This window comes from Felis catus, chromosome D2 (genome assembly GCF_018350175.1).
Source record: "Felis catus isolate Fca126 chromosome D2, F.catus_Fca126_mat1.0, whole genome shotgun sequence".
NCBI classification, from domain to species: Eukaryota; Metazoa; Chordata; class Mammalia; order Carnivora; family Felidae; genus Felis; species Felis catus.
This window is the reverse complement of record NC_058378.1, coordinates 37,999,818-38,018,705: the sequence shown is the minus strand read 5'-3', so window position 1 is coordinate 38,018,705 and position 18,888 is coordinate 37,999,818. Positions and strand designations below refer to the sequence as shown.

The 18,888-nt window shown below is 51.0% G+C and overlaps 1 protein-coding gene across 5 annotated transcripts in view; it reads left to right on the top strand.

The window, feature by feature from the left end:
* The first annotated feature begins 2,471 nt into the window (after nucleotides 1–2,471).
* DLG5 (discs large MAGUK scaffold protein 5) overlaps nucleotides 2,472–18,888 on the top strand; it is a 128,424-nt gene continuing 112,007 nt past the window's right edge. For 3 of the 5 annotated variants that reach the window (XR_006587028.1, XR_006587029.1, XR_006587026.1), the window contains exon 1: nucleotides 2,473–3,146. Coding sequence is in view for 1 of the 5 variants with exons in the window: in XM_045040199.1 (XP_044896134.1) it covers nucleotides 2,843–3,146 (304 nt within the window). In the remaining 4 variants the exon portion in view is untranslated. Of the gene's footprint in view, nucleotides 3,147–18,888 lie in introns of all 5 variants that reach the window. The other 2 variants (XR_006587027.1, XM_045040199.1) reach the window with 2 other exon arrangements.

Below are 18,888 nucleotides of genomic sequence, written 5' to 3'. Positions count from 1 at the left end.
TTCCCTCTTATAAGAACACCAGCCTTTGGATCAGGGCCCACCCTAATCCTATGTGACCTTATTTGAACTTGACTACCTCCTCAAAGGCCTTATTTTCAAATAAGGTCATGTTCATAGGTACTGAGAGTTAGGGTGTGAACATATCTCTTAGCAGGATACAATTCAACCCAGAAGAGGGCACAAAGGAAATAGTGTGTGAGAACGTGCCCTAAAGGGTATAAAATGCTACAGAAATACAAAGGCATTCGTTAAAGAAATGCTAAAGTTAAATATGTTTGTAAAGTAAACTATTTCCTCCTGGGGATTTATGTATTGCATACAATGCTGTAGTTTCCAACAAAGGGTTTGCTGAAAGTAGTGTCTATCACTGGGAAATAATGCTCTTAGCAAATGAGCTTCCTCATTGCATCCCTTTTAGGGGGCACTGGGAGACTGGGTCTCCCTGCTGTCTCAGGCACCCTTTGGATCAGGACTTACTCCTACATGGTTCTAACCATAAGCCAAATTAGTCTCCAGCTTCTCCTCTCCCCTTCGTCTACCCCTCCACCCCCTAGATTTCTAAGAACAAAGGGCCCATCCTTCAGGTGTGTCCTGAAGGACGCCTTTGTGGATAATTTAGTTTCTGCAGTTGCTGTGGAGGAGGTGGTGGCCAGAAGAGGGAACCATCTCTCAGGGGCAGGGGTGAAGGGACAGCTAGGGAGCCTGTCTAGACCCTGGCACTGTGCAATAACCAGGCTTCTGCTACCCTAGAACCTTGCTTGGCTATCGAAGCTCAGAGTATCTGAGCAGGGAGGCTTCTTAAGAGTTTAGTTCTGCCATTTTTGGTCACGGAGGTCTCAAAGAATTTAATCAAAGTTATGGACCCCCGCCCCAGAGATACATACATGTGCACACAAAGTTTCAGATAATTTCAAAAGTTTCACTGACACCCTCCAGCTTATTTGTGAACCCAAGGCCAATAACCCCTGATTAAAAACACCCTTCCCACCCTGTTTTTCTGAGGAGAAAAGTAAGATCATCCAGAGTAACTGATTTGCTCCCACACTGCACAGTTATTTAAAGGGAAATCCAAAAGTGAAGTGCAAATTCTGGTCTGCTCATTCTAACCGCTATGTATATACAGAGTTTGTTTCCATTAAATAAAAGTGACTCCTCCCTTAAAGAGGCAGAATTTGAAGAAAATTTTGCTTTTGGTGGGAGGAAAGGAAGTGGTTGGGGTAGGAGTGAAAGTCAGTAGGAAAAGCACCCTTGGCCCCTGGCGTTGGTAATTGAGATTCATTCACTCCAACACAGACATTTGCAATGGTCCCGGGATCCCACTTTACACTAGTGCTGTGGGGTTACTGAGCCAACAGTTGGGATTCCAGCTTTAAGGACCTCCTCCTGCATTTGGGGGGTATGTGGAACGTGTCTGTGAAAGCCTATAAAGGAAGGCAGAAGAGTTCTTGGACTAGGAGTGGGACTGTAGATCCTCACTGAGTGCGTCAGGCTACAAGGTTTCTGTACCCGGTGACTTGCCTGGCTAGAATCTCGGGGTGACATCTAGGGGGTGCACCTCTCGTGTGAAAAACACCAAGGGCTCCACACCACAGAGCCCCCTCCTTCTTCATCTAGCAACACATCCCCTCCTCCAAAATCCAAACCCCTCTAAGACTCAGGGACCATCAACCCGTCTCAAATAGGGGTGAGGGGAAACATCCTGATGAAAGGTGACTCAGGGGAGTCTACTGGGAAATTATCTAGGGGTTCCTGGGAGTGGGGGAAATCTCACATATTCAGAAGAGGCCTTAATTTTGAGACGTCCAAATTCAGGGGGCCCCCACCCCCCTCATTTGTCTCCAGGCTTTATTTTGGAGTTCTCAGGTTGAAGACCCTGGATTGGGACAGGGTTTTGTTTGAGGCCGGCTCCAACAGCCTGGGGGCTGGCCGTGTGCCTGGTCGAGGAGGGTAGGGGTAGCCTGCTACTTCCAGCGGGTTCTCTAACTCCGAGTCCCAACCCCGGCTGCGCTCGGGCCTCGGGGCCCCGGAGAGCGAGCGGGCGAGCGCGGCGTCCCCGCCTCCCGGGCGGACCGGGGGCGGGGAGGCGGGGACCCCTCCCCTCCCCTTCGCCATCCCTTCGGGGCCGGCCTCCCGGGCGCACGGAGGGACCGCGGGGGAGGGGAGAGGGCGGAGGGACGGGAGGCGGCGGCGGCGGCGGCGGCGGCGGGGCTCGGGCCTTGGCTGACCCGGCGGCGGCGGCGGCGGCGGCGGCGGCGGCGGCGGCGGCGGGGCCCCGGTGAGCCGGGCCGGGGCGGCCGCCGAGCCGGGCCCGAGCCGTCGGGGGCCCGGCGAGCGCGGCGCCGGCGACTTCCCCGCGGAGTTGTGGTCTAGTTTGGGGGGGCGGCGCGGGGCCCCGGAGCCGGGGCGCGATCTCTCGCGGGGCCGGCGAGGGAGCGGCGGGCGGCGCGCGCGGAGGGGGCGGGGGAGCATGCCCGGCTGGAGCCCGGCCTCGGGGCGCGCCCCGGCCGCCGTCCCCTCCTCCGCCTCCTCCTTCTCCTCCTCCGTCTCCTCCTCCTCCTCCTCTTCCAGTCCCGCCGCCGCCGCAGCCAACATGGCTGCGCTCCTGAGCCCGGGAGGCGGCCGCTGCTGAGCGCTGCTCGCCGCCCGGGCCCCCAGCCCGCCAGGCTCCGGCCCATGGCCCCCGCGGCCCCGCGGCCCCGGGCGCGCTAGGGCTGCAACCGAGCGCCCGCCGCCCGAGGCCACTCGCCGCCGCCGTCCGCCCGCCCGCCCGCGCGCGCCCGCCCGCCCGCCGGCCTCGGGGAGCCGGAGCCGTCCGCGGGGCGGGGCGGGGCGGCCAGCCACCATGGAGCCCCAGCGCCGGGAGCTGCTCGCCCAGTGTCAGCAGAGCCTGGCCCAGGCCATGACCGAGGTGGAGGCCGTGCTCGGGCTGCTCGAGGCCGCGGGAGCGCTGAGCCCCGGCGAGCGGCGGCAGCTGGACGAGGAGGCGGGAGGCGCCAAGGCGGAGCTGCTGCTCAAGCTGCTGCTGGCCAAGGAGCGGGACCACTTCCAGGACCTGCGGGCGGCGCTGGAGAAGACGCAGCCTCACCTGCTGCCCATTCTCTACCTGAACGGCGTCGTCGGGCCGCCACAGCCCTCCGAGGGCGCCGGTGAGTGGCAGACCCCCGCGGCCCGGCCTCTCGGACCGCTTTCCACCATCTCTCTTTGCAGCTCTGAGTCGGGGGAACTCGCGAGGGCCACTCATCCACCTGGCGCCGGCCGCGCGGGTGGAGCCTTCCCTCCCTTAGCGGGTCTGGGGAGGGGGCCCCTGCGTGGTCCTCTACTTTGCACCTCCTCCCTCAGTCCCCGCCTGTCGCTGTGAACAATGCCCGGCACTGTGGGCCTTGACTCTCCGGGTGCCACGGCATCGGGGTGCTCCTGAGACCAGCAGGTCCAGCCGCGGGGGGACCTCGGAGGGATGTCCGGCAGTCTCTCCTAAGGCTCTTCGTCATCCACCAGTCATTTTGGAGTCTCTGCTAGCTTTTAATCGGTGATACGGTCTAGAAGAATGGAAATTGGGCCAGGACTGGTCCTCCTGAATTCTGGTCCCTGCCACCCCGTTTGATGATAACTGGTGCCGTTTCACTTTCTGGCTCTCTCTGCTCCCTTTGCCCAGAGCTCAGTCTGTTTGCTCGCCCAGACTTGTGCTTGATTATGCACAATGCCTGCTAGGTTTCTTTGGAAACTGTGGGCCTGGAAAAGTTGGGGAAGTTGCATTGCACCATGGGAAAATCCTAGTAGTGGCTGCTGGGGCTCAGATCCCTCCCTGGCGGTGCTGAGCTGCCTGAGGAGGGAAGGCTGGTGCCTGGTGCCCTTGGGTGATGGATTTGTGAGTATTCCTGTGTGTGTGGGGGGGGAGAGGGGGTACTACTGGGTGTTTGTGATAAATGATAGGCCTGGCCTGGTTGGGGAATGTGGAAAGCCAGCCTTTTAGACAGAAGCTCGAGGAAAAAGGCACAGCACTGAGGAAGGAAGAGAACCTGCATTTATTAGGCACCTACTGTTGTGGCAGGCACTCTGCCTTATTACATTTATTGTTACCATTCTGTGAGCTGTCTACTTATTATTACTTTGCCAGAGAGAAAACTCTGGCTTGGAGTGGTTAAAATGCTCACAGTATTAGGCACCAGGAGTTTTCAATTATGACCTATTGTTTTGTTTAACACGTTCAGAGCCCGAAAGTGGCAAATGCCACCTTTTCTATGTCTTGTCCTTGTTTTAAGAGTGAACGGAGAGGGCTGACAAAGCAGCCCTGAGTAACTGTAGGCCAGAGGCTGATGAAACCCATTTATTTGGCTGTTAAAAGCCTCACTTATTAAGGGGGTGATTTTATAAGCTGTTCCTGGTTAGAGCTGCAGTGTATATTGGCCATCTCAACCTCACATCTTGTAGTGGAGGAAACTGATATACAAGGAATAAGCTGCTGGTCACACAGTGTACATCATTTCATCGGTGGTCCTCTGTCTCCACTTTGGGATTTCTGACTCTAGCATTTATATCCCTCAAGCCTGCATTCTGTCCCCCCAGTTTTGGTCGTATTTGAGTCGCTGGGCAAACCCAGTCTTCTGGGACGGTGGTTTGGAGGATGCTGAGGAGGGCTGTCACATGTGTCCATGAGGATAAAGAGACAGGGAACTCTCACTGGGGTAATTGTTTTTCTCCTTAATTGCTTTCATCTTTCTATTTTTGAAGGAGAAAGTTTGTCAAGGAAGTGCATAAGTTAGAGTGCAGACCCACGTCCTCCCTGGGATGTGTTTGAATCAGTGCTAGCTTTAATCTCTGGAATAGTTGGACGGATTGCCATTAGTTAGTTCCCCCTGCTCTGTGCCTGGCAGAGGAGGTGGGGCCTCGCTTGGGGTGAGGTTGTAGGAGCTGGTCCTGACCTCTGAGGAAGGGATGGAATATGGTTTGGGTTTTCCTCCTGAGGGCAGTGATTGAAGACCCTAGTTTTACCACAGAGCAGAATTCTGTGGCTTTCCAGAGGGTCATGCAAGCCTCAGGAGAATTGTTGTCGGGAGGGGGGGGGGGGAAGTTATGTTCATTTTAGTTAACGCTTTAGAGAAAAATTAGGGCAGCATTTGGTATGGCAAAGTAGAGCTTCTGGGGAGGGGTGATGTGGTGTGCAAATAAACAGTAGCGTTGGGACCTTTGTAAAGGATGAGTTATTGTGCACTGGTTTTCCAACTTTTTTTTTCTCTCTTTTAGCCAGCGAGCTCTTCTTCTGGGGCAAAGCTCAGTACAGGGCTGGAGGCACCTTTCCGTAGGCACGCAGGTCCGTGGCTCTGCCTGTAGTCAGCCTCTGTGCAAGGCCCTTGCGAGAGCCCGAGAGACAAACCAGCTGCCTTCCAAGGATCCACAGCATCAAGGGGCAGCCAGTTTGTCATGTCTACTTTGCAGGTGCTGCCATCATCCAGTTAGGGACTTTCCTGGTGGTTTCCGCACCCTTTGTGGGCCCCTGGTCCAGAATGCCCATTCCCTGGCTGGCACCTGTGCACTGGGATTTTGGTCCACTGCAGGCAAATGATGGCTGGTAGCTCCCCACAAGGGCCTGGAGCCCAGGGCGAAACTAGCCTGGGAGGTCCTGGGTAGGTGAGCCAACCACGGGCTCATGCTCAGAGCCCCAGACATTTATAACCCACCGTGCTCAGGCCTGGGGTATGAAGATGACTAACAAGCATACCATTTGTTTTATTTCGGGGGCAGGGACATTCCTATTCCAGGGTTGATGGTACCTTGCTGCTCAGCATTTCGAATCTCACTGCATACTTCCATGTCTCACTTAATTCTGTAGCAACCCCAGGAAGATGGGGGTGGTGGTGCCTTATTTGCAATTCACTGGGTTCCGCACTCACATCTCTATGGTTTGACGACAGGCCAGAAGTTGCAGAAAGGGGCAGAAAGGAGGCTGAGTCGAGACTAAGCTCAGTGCTCCTGGTTCCGTGTTGGGGTGTTTTTCCTGTCACCTGATTAGGCCCCCTCAGTACAATTTCAGGCCATCTCTTACATTTGGAAACTCTGGAATTATGAAGCCTTTCCTGTCCCAATACATGGATCTGTGAGGAAGAGGTGATCACCTTTGCCCCTGCTGGCAGTGGTAGTAAGAGGGAGGACTCTTGTTCTTGGAATGGCTCAGGTGTCTCATGTTTTTTCTGCAGGTGTACCAGGATCTTGTTTGGTCATTCAGAATCTGCTCCGTCCTTTGTCATTTGTTTCTCTTTGCTTCAGTTACTGACACCTAGGTTTTCTCGCTTGAAGACCTTTGACTGCCTGTCCCTGGAGTGAGGGTCCTTTCCTGGCCGGAAGCCTCAATGTCTTCATCTGTGAGATGGGGCTAAGGGTGCTAGGCTGCCTGTCTCAGCCACTGGGAGGGAGGAATGTAATTGGGGAGGATGGAAGTGCCTGGTCCTGTGCTCTCCCCAGGTGGGGCTGCACTGCAGATGGAGACAGGGGTGGGTAAGATGTAATTCCAGCCCGCAGGGGGAATGGGTCACTCAGGAGAGTGACATTATGCGATAGATCAATTGAGTGATGTAGACACAGGTAGGCTTTTTCTTCCTTTTATTTATTTATTTATTTTTTTAAAAAATTTTTTTTAACGTTTATTTATTTTTGAGATAGAGAGAGACAGAGTATGAATGGGGGAGGGTCAGAGAGAGAGAGACACAGAATCTGAAACAAGCTCAGGCTCTGAGCTGTCAGCACAGAGCCCGACGCGGGGCTCGAACTCACGGACCGCGAGATCATGACCTGAGCCGAAGTCGGCCGCCCAACCGACTGAGCCACCCAGGCGCCCCTTTTTCTTCCTTTTAAAACACTGATTAGCACATACTTTCCCTGAATACTCTCATCTACCTCTAGTGGCTCTAAGTACCACCCAAACGTGAAGGTCTTCTCAAACCACGTCACCCCAGGCGTCTCTTATGGGACAGAAGTGGCAGAACTTGGTAGCTGCTCCTGTGTGCTCAGAGATGCAAGTTTCCTTCTCATCCCCTCTATGTGCCTTCTCTGCAGCATCCTAGCGAGCTGCTGACTTGGCTTCCCCAGAGGCAAGAGACTGGAGACAGCGATGGCTGCTGGATGAAGGCCTTCGAGGAGGGACTGGGGCTCAAGCTGGGTGTCAGAGAGGCCGTGTGGACGTGCAGAGGCAAAGGAGGAGGACGTGCTGGTTCAGATTGTGGAAATGAGACCAGCCTGAGCAGAGGGCGGCCTAGGCTCTGGGTGGATAGGGGTGCAAAGGTGATCCGGAGGGACCGCGATGGCTAGGCTGAGCGAAGGGTTTGGATGGCAGTACGAATTTAGACACTGTGCACTTGTCAGAAGTTAAAGCTGGAGGAATTTTTTTTTTTTTTTTTAAAGGATAACTTGCCAGGCTTTTCCAGCAGGATGAGAGCTGGTGACTGCCACTTGTCAGGTGTGGATTGTTTATTATTCATTAGAGATTTCCTGGGCCTTTTGTTCTCTATCTGCTCTCTTCAGGTACCAGCTACATCGTCTTCATCTACTCCAGCCTGGAGGGTCAGCAGGGACAGAGACATAAGTAAAAGTTCCAACCATTGTAGATTTTCTTTTGGTTCTTTTAACTGTGTTATTTGAGAGGAAGTGGTGGAGGAACTTGAAAGTAAGCAGAAAAGAGAAATTTATTGTATAGTATTCCAAGAGCTTGGGATGGATGGGAGAAAACCAGCCTTGGGGTGATTGATCCCCGAATGTGATGCTTTTCCTGTGGGCCTGGAGCATGGTCTCAGGACCCAAAGGATTCATCTTCATGGCCCCTGGCCAGAGACTAAAGGGAGCTCAATCTAATCAGCCCAGGCAGAACATCTTATGGAAGGATTCTACGTGGCCGGACTAGGGTCTCTGTCCATGTCAGGCCCAGTCACTGTGGCCAGGGCTAGGGGACTAAGACTGGCTCAGCAGCTGACACAATGAATAGAGTAGGGTGATGGGATGCTGTCACTGGCAGCCCGTATAGTATCATGGTTCTTTCAACTGGGGGGAAGTGGTTCTCCAAAGGGAGGATGTTGGTGTGGCTAAAACATCAGATGAATATCCACCATAGGTGGTCCCATCTTTGTATGATGATGCAGCTTGCAGGCGAGGTCATCACTGGAGTGGGGTGGGGCAAGGTGGCCAACTTTTACTAAGTTTTAGACTTTGAGCAGAGCAGTTCAGCTTATCTCCTACTCTACAAAACAGTTGAAACAATAACTGCTTCAGTATGCTATTTGACAATCAGTAGCACGAAGTTATTTTGTTATGGTGGCGAGCAATATAGCCTGGAAGCAGCCTTAGGACCAGAAACCTGGCATTCTCCTGATTTTTCTGAGAGCTCCTTGTAAACTGTGCTAGAGCTGCATTTACCGTGGCTGTGGGTCATCAAGAGTAGAATATAATCTCTCTGAATTCACTGTTGTATTGCTGATGCCTAGAATAGAGCCTAGCCCAGGATAGGTGTTCAGTAAATTTCTGTTGAATGGATGAGTAGTCTGCTGTGTGTAGAATGAATGGTGTCTCCTGCGTAAGTCCAGGTTCTCTTCCGAAATGCGTTTATAAGTGGTGACTTCGCGGTGACAGAAGGTTGTGGGAGTGTAGGAAGGCTAGAGTGAGTCCCAGGTGCACACACGGATGTCACCACCCACGGTACGTCTGTGATGGAAGCAGGTGGTGTGACATTGATGTCTGAAGTTCCCAAGGTTACCCATCAGGTATCAGCACGGTGGGGCTGGCTGCCAGGAGCCATGTGGAGTGCCCACATTGGCTGTTGAGGGATTGGAGAGACCTTTCCTTTTCACACTCAGAATTTGAATATCAGCCTGGTGTCCTCGAAAGAGACCTGGATGGGGATCTGCTTCTAACTGTGTGACATCTTGACCTTGGATGAGCTTCTTGGCCACCTGGTGCTTGGGGGTTTTTCCAATGTAGCAGTCAAACTAGAAGTTTAGCATTGACAAAGTAAGGGCTTGCTCAGTCCAGTGGGATTCTCAGCACTGCCAAGGTGGTATTAGGTCCAAGGAAACTTGGATTAGGAAACTAGATTCTGAGGCTTCTTCTAGGTCTGTACCATGGTTACTATTTTCTGATTTAATGTTAGGGTTGAGAGATTTTTTTGATACTCTGGCTTTATATTTCCTGAAAAAGTGAGCAGACTAGGGGAAATGTTTGTCTTAGGTTTCTTTGGTTTTTGCCCCCTACCTTGTTCCAGCCACTTATATATTCTGCAGACCAGTACAAGGGGGCTCTTTAATAAGTTCTGTAAACTTGGGAAGGCGTGAGCCACAGAAAAATTGGGCATAGAGCAAGAGGGCTGAGCTGCTTATCAGTCTGCGCAGAGGGTGGCCCAGTTGGTTAAGCATCTGACTTTGTAGCATCTGATGTTGTAGCAAATGTCAGAATTTCCTTCCTTTGTATGACTGAATAATATTTCATTGCATGGATAGACCACATTTTATTTATCCATTCATCTGTCAGTGGACATTTGAGTTGCTTCCACCCTTTGGCTTTGTGAATAAAGCTGCTATCAAAGTTGATGTACAAATACCTCTTGGAGTCCCTGCTTTCAGTCTTTTGGGGATATATATACTGGTAATTCTACATTTGATATTTTTTTTTTTTTTTTTGAGGAACTGTCCTGTTTGCTTTGAGTTTTAATTATGAAATCCATAAGGTCCAAGCATCTTGACTCAAGGATGAATGGCCTGGTTGGAGTCCAAGTTCCAACATTTTCTTTCCTTTTTTCTTCTAAAACTTGTAGATTTTTGCCTGCAGCCTACTTTGGAAAGTTCAGGACAGTTTCTTTGGACTTTAAAGAAAGATTTCAGTTTCAGTAGTTATGTCTGACTTTTGAGGCCAGAAGTTAACTACAATCCCAGCAACATTCACATCTGGCAGCTGAAGGGTGTTCACGCATCTCCGTCTCGTTTCCAGTACTAATATCTCCATCCCCAAAGGCCTTGAAGTATGTTTGTTATTTCTGCTTTGTGCACACTTTCTCCTTACCCCACTCTGGGTTGATTTAGTTTGCTTTCTCAGTCTTGGATCCAGGGTAATGGCTAGCAAGATTTTCTTTCAAAAGGCCTAGGTCAGCATTTCCCAAGGAAACGTCTTCTTAGCACTGGCCTGGTGGGATGTTAGTGGTGTTACTTGACGAGAGGGTTCTGTGGTCAAAGCATTTGAGCAGTGCTGGTTTGAGCAGGTCATACAGGCTCCCTTACTGGGAGCCTCTTGAGAGCCCTAATAGGCCAGTATACTTGGAGATTTCACTGGAGTGGGTTCACCATGCAGTGTTTCCCGAACGGATTTGACCACAACATCTTTTTTCATTGAGCATCTTGCGACATCAGAATTCTGAGAAGCGTACTTTCTGGAAAATTTAGCATTAGTGCACGGAGCTGGAACATCAGTGTACGCCATCTTTTTTTTCAAACTTTCTCCCCGTTCTCTCTCTCTTGGGGTGCTGGACCTTGAACTTCCTCATCTCCTAAACTCCAGTACCAGCTGATGTAGGCATGTGCGATTCTGGGGCCAGATCTTTTGGATGTGTGGATAACTTAGATATGGTGTAGAATCTGGGACCAGAAGATGTTGAAGTGGTGTGAACCCTGACCTCTCTGGGCCTCCATTTCTCCAGTGTGGCTCGACAAGAATGAAGTTTGACTTCATGATGGCTGTTCTTTCAGATGGTTAAACCTCTTGTGGTCATTGTCGTCTTTTTTTTTTTTTTTTTTTTTTTTTTTAAGTAAGTTCTATGCCCAATATGGGGCTTGAACTTACAACCTTGAGGCCAAGAGTCGCATGCTCCATCAGTTGAGCCAGCCAGGTGCCCCCCGTCTTGTGGTCTTCTTTAGGTCTGTTTTATTTTAAATATTTTTTTTTTTTTAGTTTTTTTTTTTTTTTTAACGACTGTTCATTTTTGAGAGACAGAACATGAGTGGGGGCGGGGCAGAGAGAGAGGGAGACACAGAATCCGAAGCAGGCTCCAGGCTCTGAACTGACAGCACAGAGCCCAAAGCAGGGCTTGAACTCACGGACCGTGAGATCATGACCTGAGCCAAAGTCTGACGCTTAACCGACTGAGCCACCCAGACGCTATTTTTGAATATTTTTGAATATTTTGAATATTTTTGTTTTATTTTACTTTTTTCAATGGGCTCCACACACAACATGGGGCTTGAATTCATGACCCTGAGATCAAGAGTCACACGCTCCACTGACTGAGCTGGTCCGGCGCCCTGTCTTGTGGTCGTCTTTGGGTCTGAGTGAGTAGGCTTGGGCTTTGGTCCCCAGTCAGGGTTTCCGGGGCCACCTGGTGAGCATGTGTGATCTGTCCTGGTGGTGTGACACCTGCAGGTCTGGGACTGGCTGACCGTTGGTACTGGACTGGGGAGCAGGAAGATAGTCTCTGCCCTGAGAGTGCTACATCATTTCTGGGAAGACCGTTGACACAGAGGAATGAGCCAGGTGGCTCAAGCATCGGTGGTAGGTTTGGGGCCAGGGAGGGAGGCTATAAGACTGGAGACGGCTGGGTGTCATGAACCAGTCTTGGGGCCTCCCACAGACTGGGATTTAAATCCTGGCTCTTCCATCTTAGGCTTTGGGACTTCAGCAAATTGCTTACCCTCTCTGGGTCTTCTTTCTCCTTACCTGTAAAAAGGCTAATAGTATTCTCCCAGGGCTTTGGTGAGGACTGAGGCGATTTATGTGAGATGAGGGCAAGCTACTGGAGCTGCTGCTGCTCTTGGGAGAGTCCTGTCCTTGAGAGGAGAGCCAGTGTCCCACCTGGGCTGGGAGTCAGGAGGTATCATAGGGCCCATGCCCTTCCTGGAGTCAGGGGAAGTCTAGAGTGTGCACGGACCAGGAGGCCCATCTCCTTGGGCTGCTCAGGACACACTTTCACGGTTGCTTTGGCCCTGGAGCCTACATTTGTTTTTAAAGTTTATTTATTTTATTTTTGAGAAAGAGAGAAAGCACAAGTTGGGGAGGGGCAAAGAGGGGAGAGAGAGAATCCCAAGCAGGTGCCTCACTGACAACCCCAAGGCGGGGCTTGAACCCATGAACCATGAGATCATGACCTGAGCCGAAGTCAGACACTTAACCAGCTGAACCACCCAGGCGCCCCATGGAGCCTACATTTGGAGGAGGGCATTGCCACTGGCTTCACAAGGACTGTGGGAGTAGCTTATTTTGGAGGAAAGGAGACTTAGAGGGGCTTGGATACCTGTTTTCAAATGGATACAGGGCAGTGGTGAGACCTGATTCTTCTGGACACCAGAGAGCTAAACATGGTCTGACAGGTTAAAGATATTGGGAAGTAGAACTGAGTTTGACGTAAGGAGGGACCTGCCCCCTTCCCTCCTTTCCTTTTAAACTTTATATTACACATCTTTCTTTTTCTAAAATTTTTAAGAGGTTTTTATTTTTAAGAGAGAGAGAGAGACAGAGTGTGAGCCGGGGAGGGGCAGAGAGAGAGGGAGACACAGAATCCCAAGCAGGCTCCAGGCCCTGAGCTGTCAGCACAGAGCTTGACACGGGGCTTGAACCCACAGACTGCGAAATCATGACCTGAGCTGAAGTCGGATACTTAACCAATTGAGCCATCCAGGTACCCCCATATTACACATCTTTCAAACACACACAGGGACGGAGCGTGTAAGGTAAAGCATGCTCCACTCTCCCAACAACTTTTGCTTTCCTCAGTAATGTAAAACAAACTCCAGACAGTGTACCACTTCCCTATAAATGCTCTAACAGATAATAAGGCTTTTAAAGAAACATAACCAGAAGACCATTTTTACAACCAACAATATTCATGATAATTCAATGTCGTCTCCTACTCACTTGATACTCGGTTTTCCTCGTCTCAGCAATGCCTTTTTTGGGGCGCCTAGGTGGCTTAGTCGGTTGAGCATCCCACTCTTGATTTCGGCTCACATCACGACCTCAGGGTTCGTGGGATCGAGCCCCACATCGGGTTCTGCTCTGAGAGTGCGGAGCCAGCTTGGGATTCTCTCTCTCCTGCTCTCTCCCCTCCCCTCCCCCACCCATACTCTTTCGCTCTCGCGCTCTTGTGCTCTCTCTCAAATAAATAAACGTTAAAAGAAAAGAGAGATGCCTTTTTATGGATGGTTTAGTTCAAGTGAGGATTTTAATAAGGTTCACACGTTGCATTTAGTTGATGTCTGCCTTCTGAGTCTCTTTCATAATCCCCGGCAGCTTCCCTGCCTCTGGTCTTTTGCTTAAGAAAGAGCCTGCCAGTGCCATCCAGCCATGGCGTCGACTGTTCTAGATCTCTTCCCGGAGAGTCCACATAGGGTAACCACAGGGTGGTTACTAAGAGAATGGGCTGTGGAGTCCAACCATAAAGCTCTTTGGCCTCAGTTTCCTCATGGGGCTGTTACAAACAATTAAATGAAAACATAGGAAGTGTGAATGTTTATTATGACTTAAATTTTTAAAAAAAGTTTTACTTATTTTGAGAGAGAGAGAACGAGCAGGGGAGGGGCTGAGAGAGAGGGAAACAGAATACGAAGCAGGCTCCACACCGTTAGTGTGGAACCTCAGGAACTGTGAGATCATGACCTGAGCCAAAACCAAGAGTTGGATGCTTAACGGATGGAGCCAGCCAGGTGCCCCTTAAATTTTGATTTTAAGCTGTAGGGCTCTTTTCATTGAGTGGACTTGTACGTGAAAGCCAGCTGTGTAAAGCAGACGAAAAGTGACGACAAAAGTGGTGAGTGTGCGTGGAGGCCTAGAGCGTGCCGGTTTTCCTTGTGGCCTCCCCGAGGCCCCTCTGCAGAGGTGTGTGAGGTTCTCCAGGGTTCACGGAACACAGCTTGAAAACCACTTGTTGGGATGCTTTTGTTTCAAGATGCTCCCCATGTGGAGAAAGAGAAGAGCCACCTTCCTTTGCCTCAGCTGAGCTGGGCTGGCGAGTCACAGCTGGGACCCAGAGGCTGCCATCAGTGACAGCTATGTTTCCAGGAGATACTCTTGTCTTTGTCTGCTTCCTCCGTTTACCTTTGTAGGTTTCCTTTTGGGATGACCCATGCTCTCAAAAATGACAAATGACCACAATGCAGCTGATAAAAAACAACAACAACAAAAACACAAACCACGCTCTCTGCTATCCAAGACAGTACTGTGGTTAGGTGCACAGTGCAACCCCATCCGTTGGGGTCCCTTGTAGTGGGAAGTGAGTGCCGTTTTTGAAAAATTCTTCCTATTCTTTTGTTTGCTTGTTCGTTTATATTGTCACTAGCTGGCATTACCCCTACATTGCATAAGGGAACTGTTAAGGTTGCTGCGTGCATGAATAAGCCCCTGCTGATATGCATCCTGCAGGCGGAGTCCCTGCGCCCGCCGCCTGTGTGTGAAGCAGCAGCTTCCGAGGTAATCAGCCACAACCCTGAGCTGCTGCCTTGGTGGCCGTCTCCAGCCAGTGCGTGTTCTCTCTGCCCACAGTGTTTTTCTAGGTGTGATGTGTCTCTCAGGCCTCTTTCTGAGTCAACCTCAGGTTGCTTGTCTGGATGGTACCTGTCTGACTCCTTAGGATGGCCTGGGATCCCCAGATGAGTCTTCTGAGACATCATTTTGACCGTTGTGAGTCTGCTGTCCACATGTGAAAATCTGTCCAGCCAGTGGGGAGTGATGTGAGAACAATTGGAAAGAAAATTTTATTTTTATATTGTGATGTAAGAAGTCATGCTTTAAAAAGTTACAATCACCTTTTTTTTTTTTTTTTTTAATGTTTATTTCAAGAGAGGGAGAGCACGCGAGCGAGCACGAGCTGGAGGGGAGAAGAGAGAGAGGGAGAGAGAGAGAATCCCAAGCAGGTCCCTTGCTGTCAGCATACAGCCCAATGTGGGCTTGATCTCATGAACTGTGAGATCGTGACCTGAGCCACAATCAAGAGTTGGATGCTTAACCGACTGAGCCACCTGGGCATCCCTGTAATGACCTTTTCAATATTCCCGATAATCTCTATTCTTACCCAGAGTAGCCTTTTTTTTCTTATCTGACCAGAACTTTCTTTTTCTGTTTGTATTTCTTAAGCAGCTTATGATTGTTGAATGTCACAGTTGGGAAGGGTCTTGGAGACTACTTTGCCCAAACAGCGTATTTTGTAAATGAGCAACAGCAGTCCGTAGACACAAAGGGACTCCACCAGGATCTTCTAGCATGCCACTGGCAGAGCTGAACACAGGACCCAGATGTCCTCCCAGGTGGGGGCTCCTTCCAAGGCATCTCTGTCAGCCATAGACTGGGTGGGGAGTTGAGGGAACCTTAGCTGGTTTTTCCTGATCTGGCCTGGCTTTGCAAGCACCGGCTTTCCAGCGAGGGAGAGCAAGAAGCAGGTGTCTCAGTTCTCAGAGCTGTGCTCTAGCTTCTCATTCCTGACCATTGAGAACAGCCTTTACCAGTCTGTGCGACTGATGTTTACGTTCTACAGATGGGCAGACTGGGCCAAGAGAGGCTCGCTGGCTTTGCTCCGGGCCACCAGCTGCTGCGAGGCTGGGCAGGCTTCGGAGTCCTTGTCAGTTTCTTTATAAAGACTGCATTTGTTGTGTGTACTCCAGCCCATCCGGTGCGGGTCCCCATTGAGTTGTCTGTGTCCTGAGCCTTGGACACTTCTTGCCGCAACACTCATTCATTCAGCACCTGTCACACGGGGGACTGTCTGGATGTAGACACAGGGCATGACATCTAAATTTAGTGCTGAGTCAGAGAATGGGTTTGGTATTGGCAGGAGATACCTCCTTGCCTCATTCTTTTTGTGACACAGCGAAAACCTCCAGTGCTGTAGCTTCTTATTGCTTAGTCACAGGACAGAGTTCAAGCAGGAAAATGACGCCACCGAGCCTCTTGCCCCAGAGGAGAAAGTTGTCAACAAAGATAAGAGGGTAGAGGCCTGTGGACGCTGAGTTGGGACCTACCTTCATGCCTAACATTGGTGGGAGCTGGATATAGGGAGAAGCAAGAAAGTAGATAAAACCAAAATGTGCTAGTTCTGGGTCTTTCTATGGAAAAAAATACAGCTGAACCTGAAGCAGCTTAGAATTTAGGGGCTATGTGTGTGCGAGTATGTACATATGCCTTTCTGTTCACCTAGCTCATTTCTGATAGGAAATGGCGGACTGCCATTTTTTATAAATCAAATCCTGCCCTATTTTCTCTCCCATTTTATGAGCCCAGCGGGAGGGAGCAAAGCAGTGAACAGTTGTCCTTACTTTCTGTGCCAGATTGTGGAATTTCGTGTAAGCTTGTTCTTCCGTCAGCCCCCCTCATTTCAAGGCTTCTCGTGAAAACTCACTGGACGTGGCCACAGTGTCGTCTTGTGTGAGGTCACCTGGCTTTAGGGTGGAGCCCAGATTCAGACTCAGATTTTACCAGTGGGTCCATCCATCCATCTGCCCACCCATCATCCGTGCAGCATGTCCCTGGTCAGTGCTCTGCTAAGTGCTGAGTGTGAAAAGGTGAGAAAACCCTTAGCATCCTCCGTGAATGGCTCCACAGACTTGTTCCAAACACTCCTTTTAGCTGCAGTATATATCCTATCGTTCATCGAAGGTTTTTCTTCTCTGTTGCTCTGTCATGGAGCTTTTAGGAATGCCAGAAAGTTATCAGCCCGGCTTATTGACTTCCTGTTCCTCACCTTCCATTTGGTGGTTTCAAGCAAATGGCATGGGTTTTTGTTTGTAAAAAGCTGTAAGATCCTCCGAATGACGAAGAAGATGGTTCCTGCCCACTAGGAGTTTAGTGTCTCATTGGAGAGCCCCAGCGTGAGGGAGCAGCCATCCAGCAGTGCACATCCCCCAGAGCAGATGAGGCTGCCTCAAGGAGAGGGGAGTGTACAGCGAGCTGGGTGTGGGCAGATGGCCGACAGGCTGGTTGGGTGCTGGGGAGGCACAAGGAGGCGTGCGGGCCCCGTGAAGGCGGGACGCGGGGCAGGGGCAGGAGACTCGGAGGAGAATCCATTCTGTGAATGGTGGGAATTCCGGGCTTCTGCTTGGGGTGTGCACTCAGCAGGCACTGGGAAGATGAGGCCAGGCCAACCAGGCCCTGGGAGGCACAAGGCAGGCCTGGTTGCTGCTTCCAGTCGTTCTTCCTGTGATCGGTTCTCCATGAGACGCCTTGAGCACGGGGCTGGAGAGAGAGGAATGGGTAGCGTTGGCCTGGGGTGGGAGGGTGCACTGTCAGAGGAGGATGGGGTGAGGGGAATAGGCCCAGCAGCCTTTGCAGAATCCCTGGAGATGTGTGATTGGCTTTCTGTGATCTGTTAGCGGGACCGAAAAGTCAAATGTTTCCTAAGGTGCAAGTCTGAGAGTTAACGGCTGGGATATTTAGAAGTCAGCTCATGAGTAGTGTAGGGATTGCTGTCTCATGTGCTGGCCTGCTCTTTGGGGAGGAGACAGGGGTGATTAAGGAATGAGGTGGTTGAGGGTAATGAGCGACCACTGGTCTCTAGCTGTGCCCCCTGGCCTGTTCACATAGCCTCTCCAGGCCTCATCCTTGTCTGTCTGATGGGGTCCGTGACACCGCCTCCTTCTGAGAGCTGGTGCGAAAGTGTGCACATAGGTGGTTGTGTGCTGTGCAGATGGTTCACGTTTCTATTGCACAGGATGCTTTGTCTGTTATTTTTTATTGTCTCATTTCATCTCATTAGCAACCCCTTGTGGGGGGTGGTGCTTATTCCACCTGACAAATGAGGGAACAGGTTGGGGAGGCCATGCCCCTTTGGGAGTTAGTTCAGAAGAATGGTTAAGAGCCTGTATCTGAGCCAAGTATTGGGTTCAAACTCTGGGCAAGTCACTTTCCCTCTCTCTGCCTCCGTTTTCTCACCTGTGAAATGAGGATAGAAATCATACCTTGTATAGTAAGGAGTAAAGGATTTACTGTTTGTAAATTGTTTAGAGTAGTGCCTGGCACACAGCCCTATGTAAGCAGCGGCTGTTCTTTACGTTGTTATTAGTGACCCTGTCCCATGGCTGTTTAAGTGCTACCTTAAACTGACTTCCAGGGCAGGTTGGTTTGGTTTGTTTCCCCACACTATCCCACACTCAGGGTGTGGTCTCCAGACCAGTGCCGGTCTGTAAACTCTTGGTTCCTGATCTGTGATGAAGTTAGCACAGAGATCAGAATAAGTGTTTGGCAACCTTTAGAGCGATTTGACCTTGCCAAGACTCATTGAACAGGTATAGACTGCTTCAGGTGCTGTCAGATCACATGGGGAGTCACACGTGGGAGGAGCCGTGCATAATCATCATCAGTAGTAGGACCGTGTGACTGCAGATAAAAAAGTGGAGTGTCGTGATAGCTGGGCTCTGTTGCTGCCCACTTCTGAACAGTTGGCTTCCTTGGGAGGAACCTCTGCCAACCGAGCAGACCAGGCGAATCCACAGCATTTTGTAAGCCAGTGCGTGATGTTTGTGCTTCGGCAGTCTGTGACAGCTCAAGGCAGTGAGGTCTCCCCGTGGAGATTTTTATTAATGAGCGTTTGTTTCCATTCAGCGCCGTTGACGCTCACAGTAGCAAATGCCTTTCTTGCTATTCTCTTAGCAAGTGTGGTTCTGGCAGGTTTGTTAAGAATCCACTGTGAACTCTGTCCCTTTCCACCTCTTAGGCTGGCAGCAACTAGAAAGCTGGATGCTGTCCGTGCACAGCAGAGTGTTGGGGGTGCAGGAGGTTACCCCTGCTCATGTGGCCATCCTGAAACCTCCGGCAGGGCTCCCACAAAGCCGTGACCCTGCAGTTCCCCTCCTGGGTGGAGATCGCCCAGCTTCTCACACAGGTCCCTGAGGGGACAGGTTTAGGTTCACTGCAGTGCCCTGTGGGGTGGCATCTGTCCTTGGGGGAGCT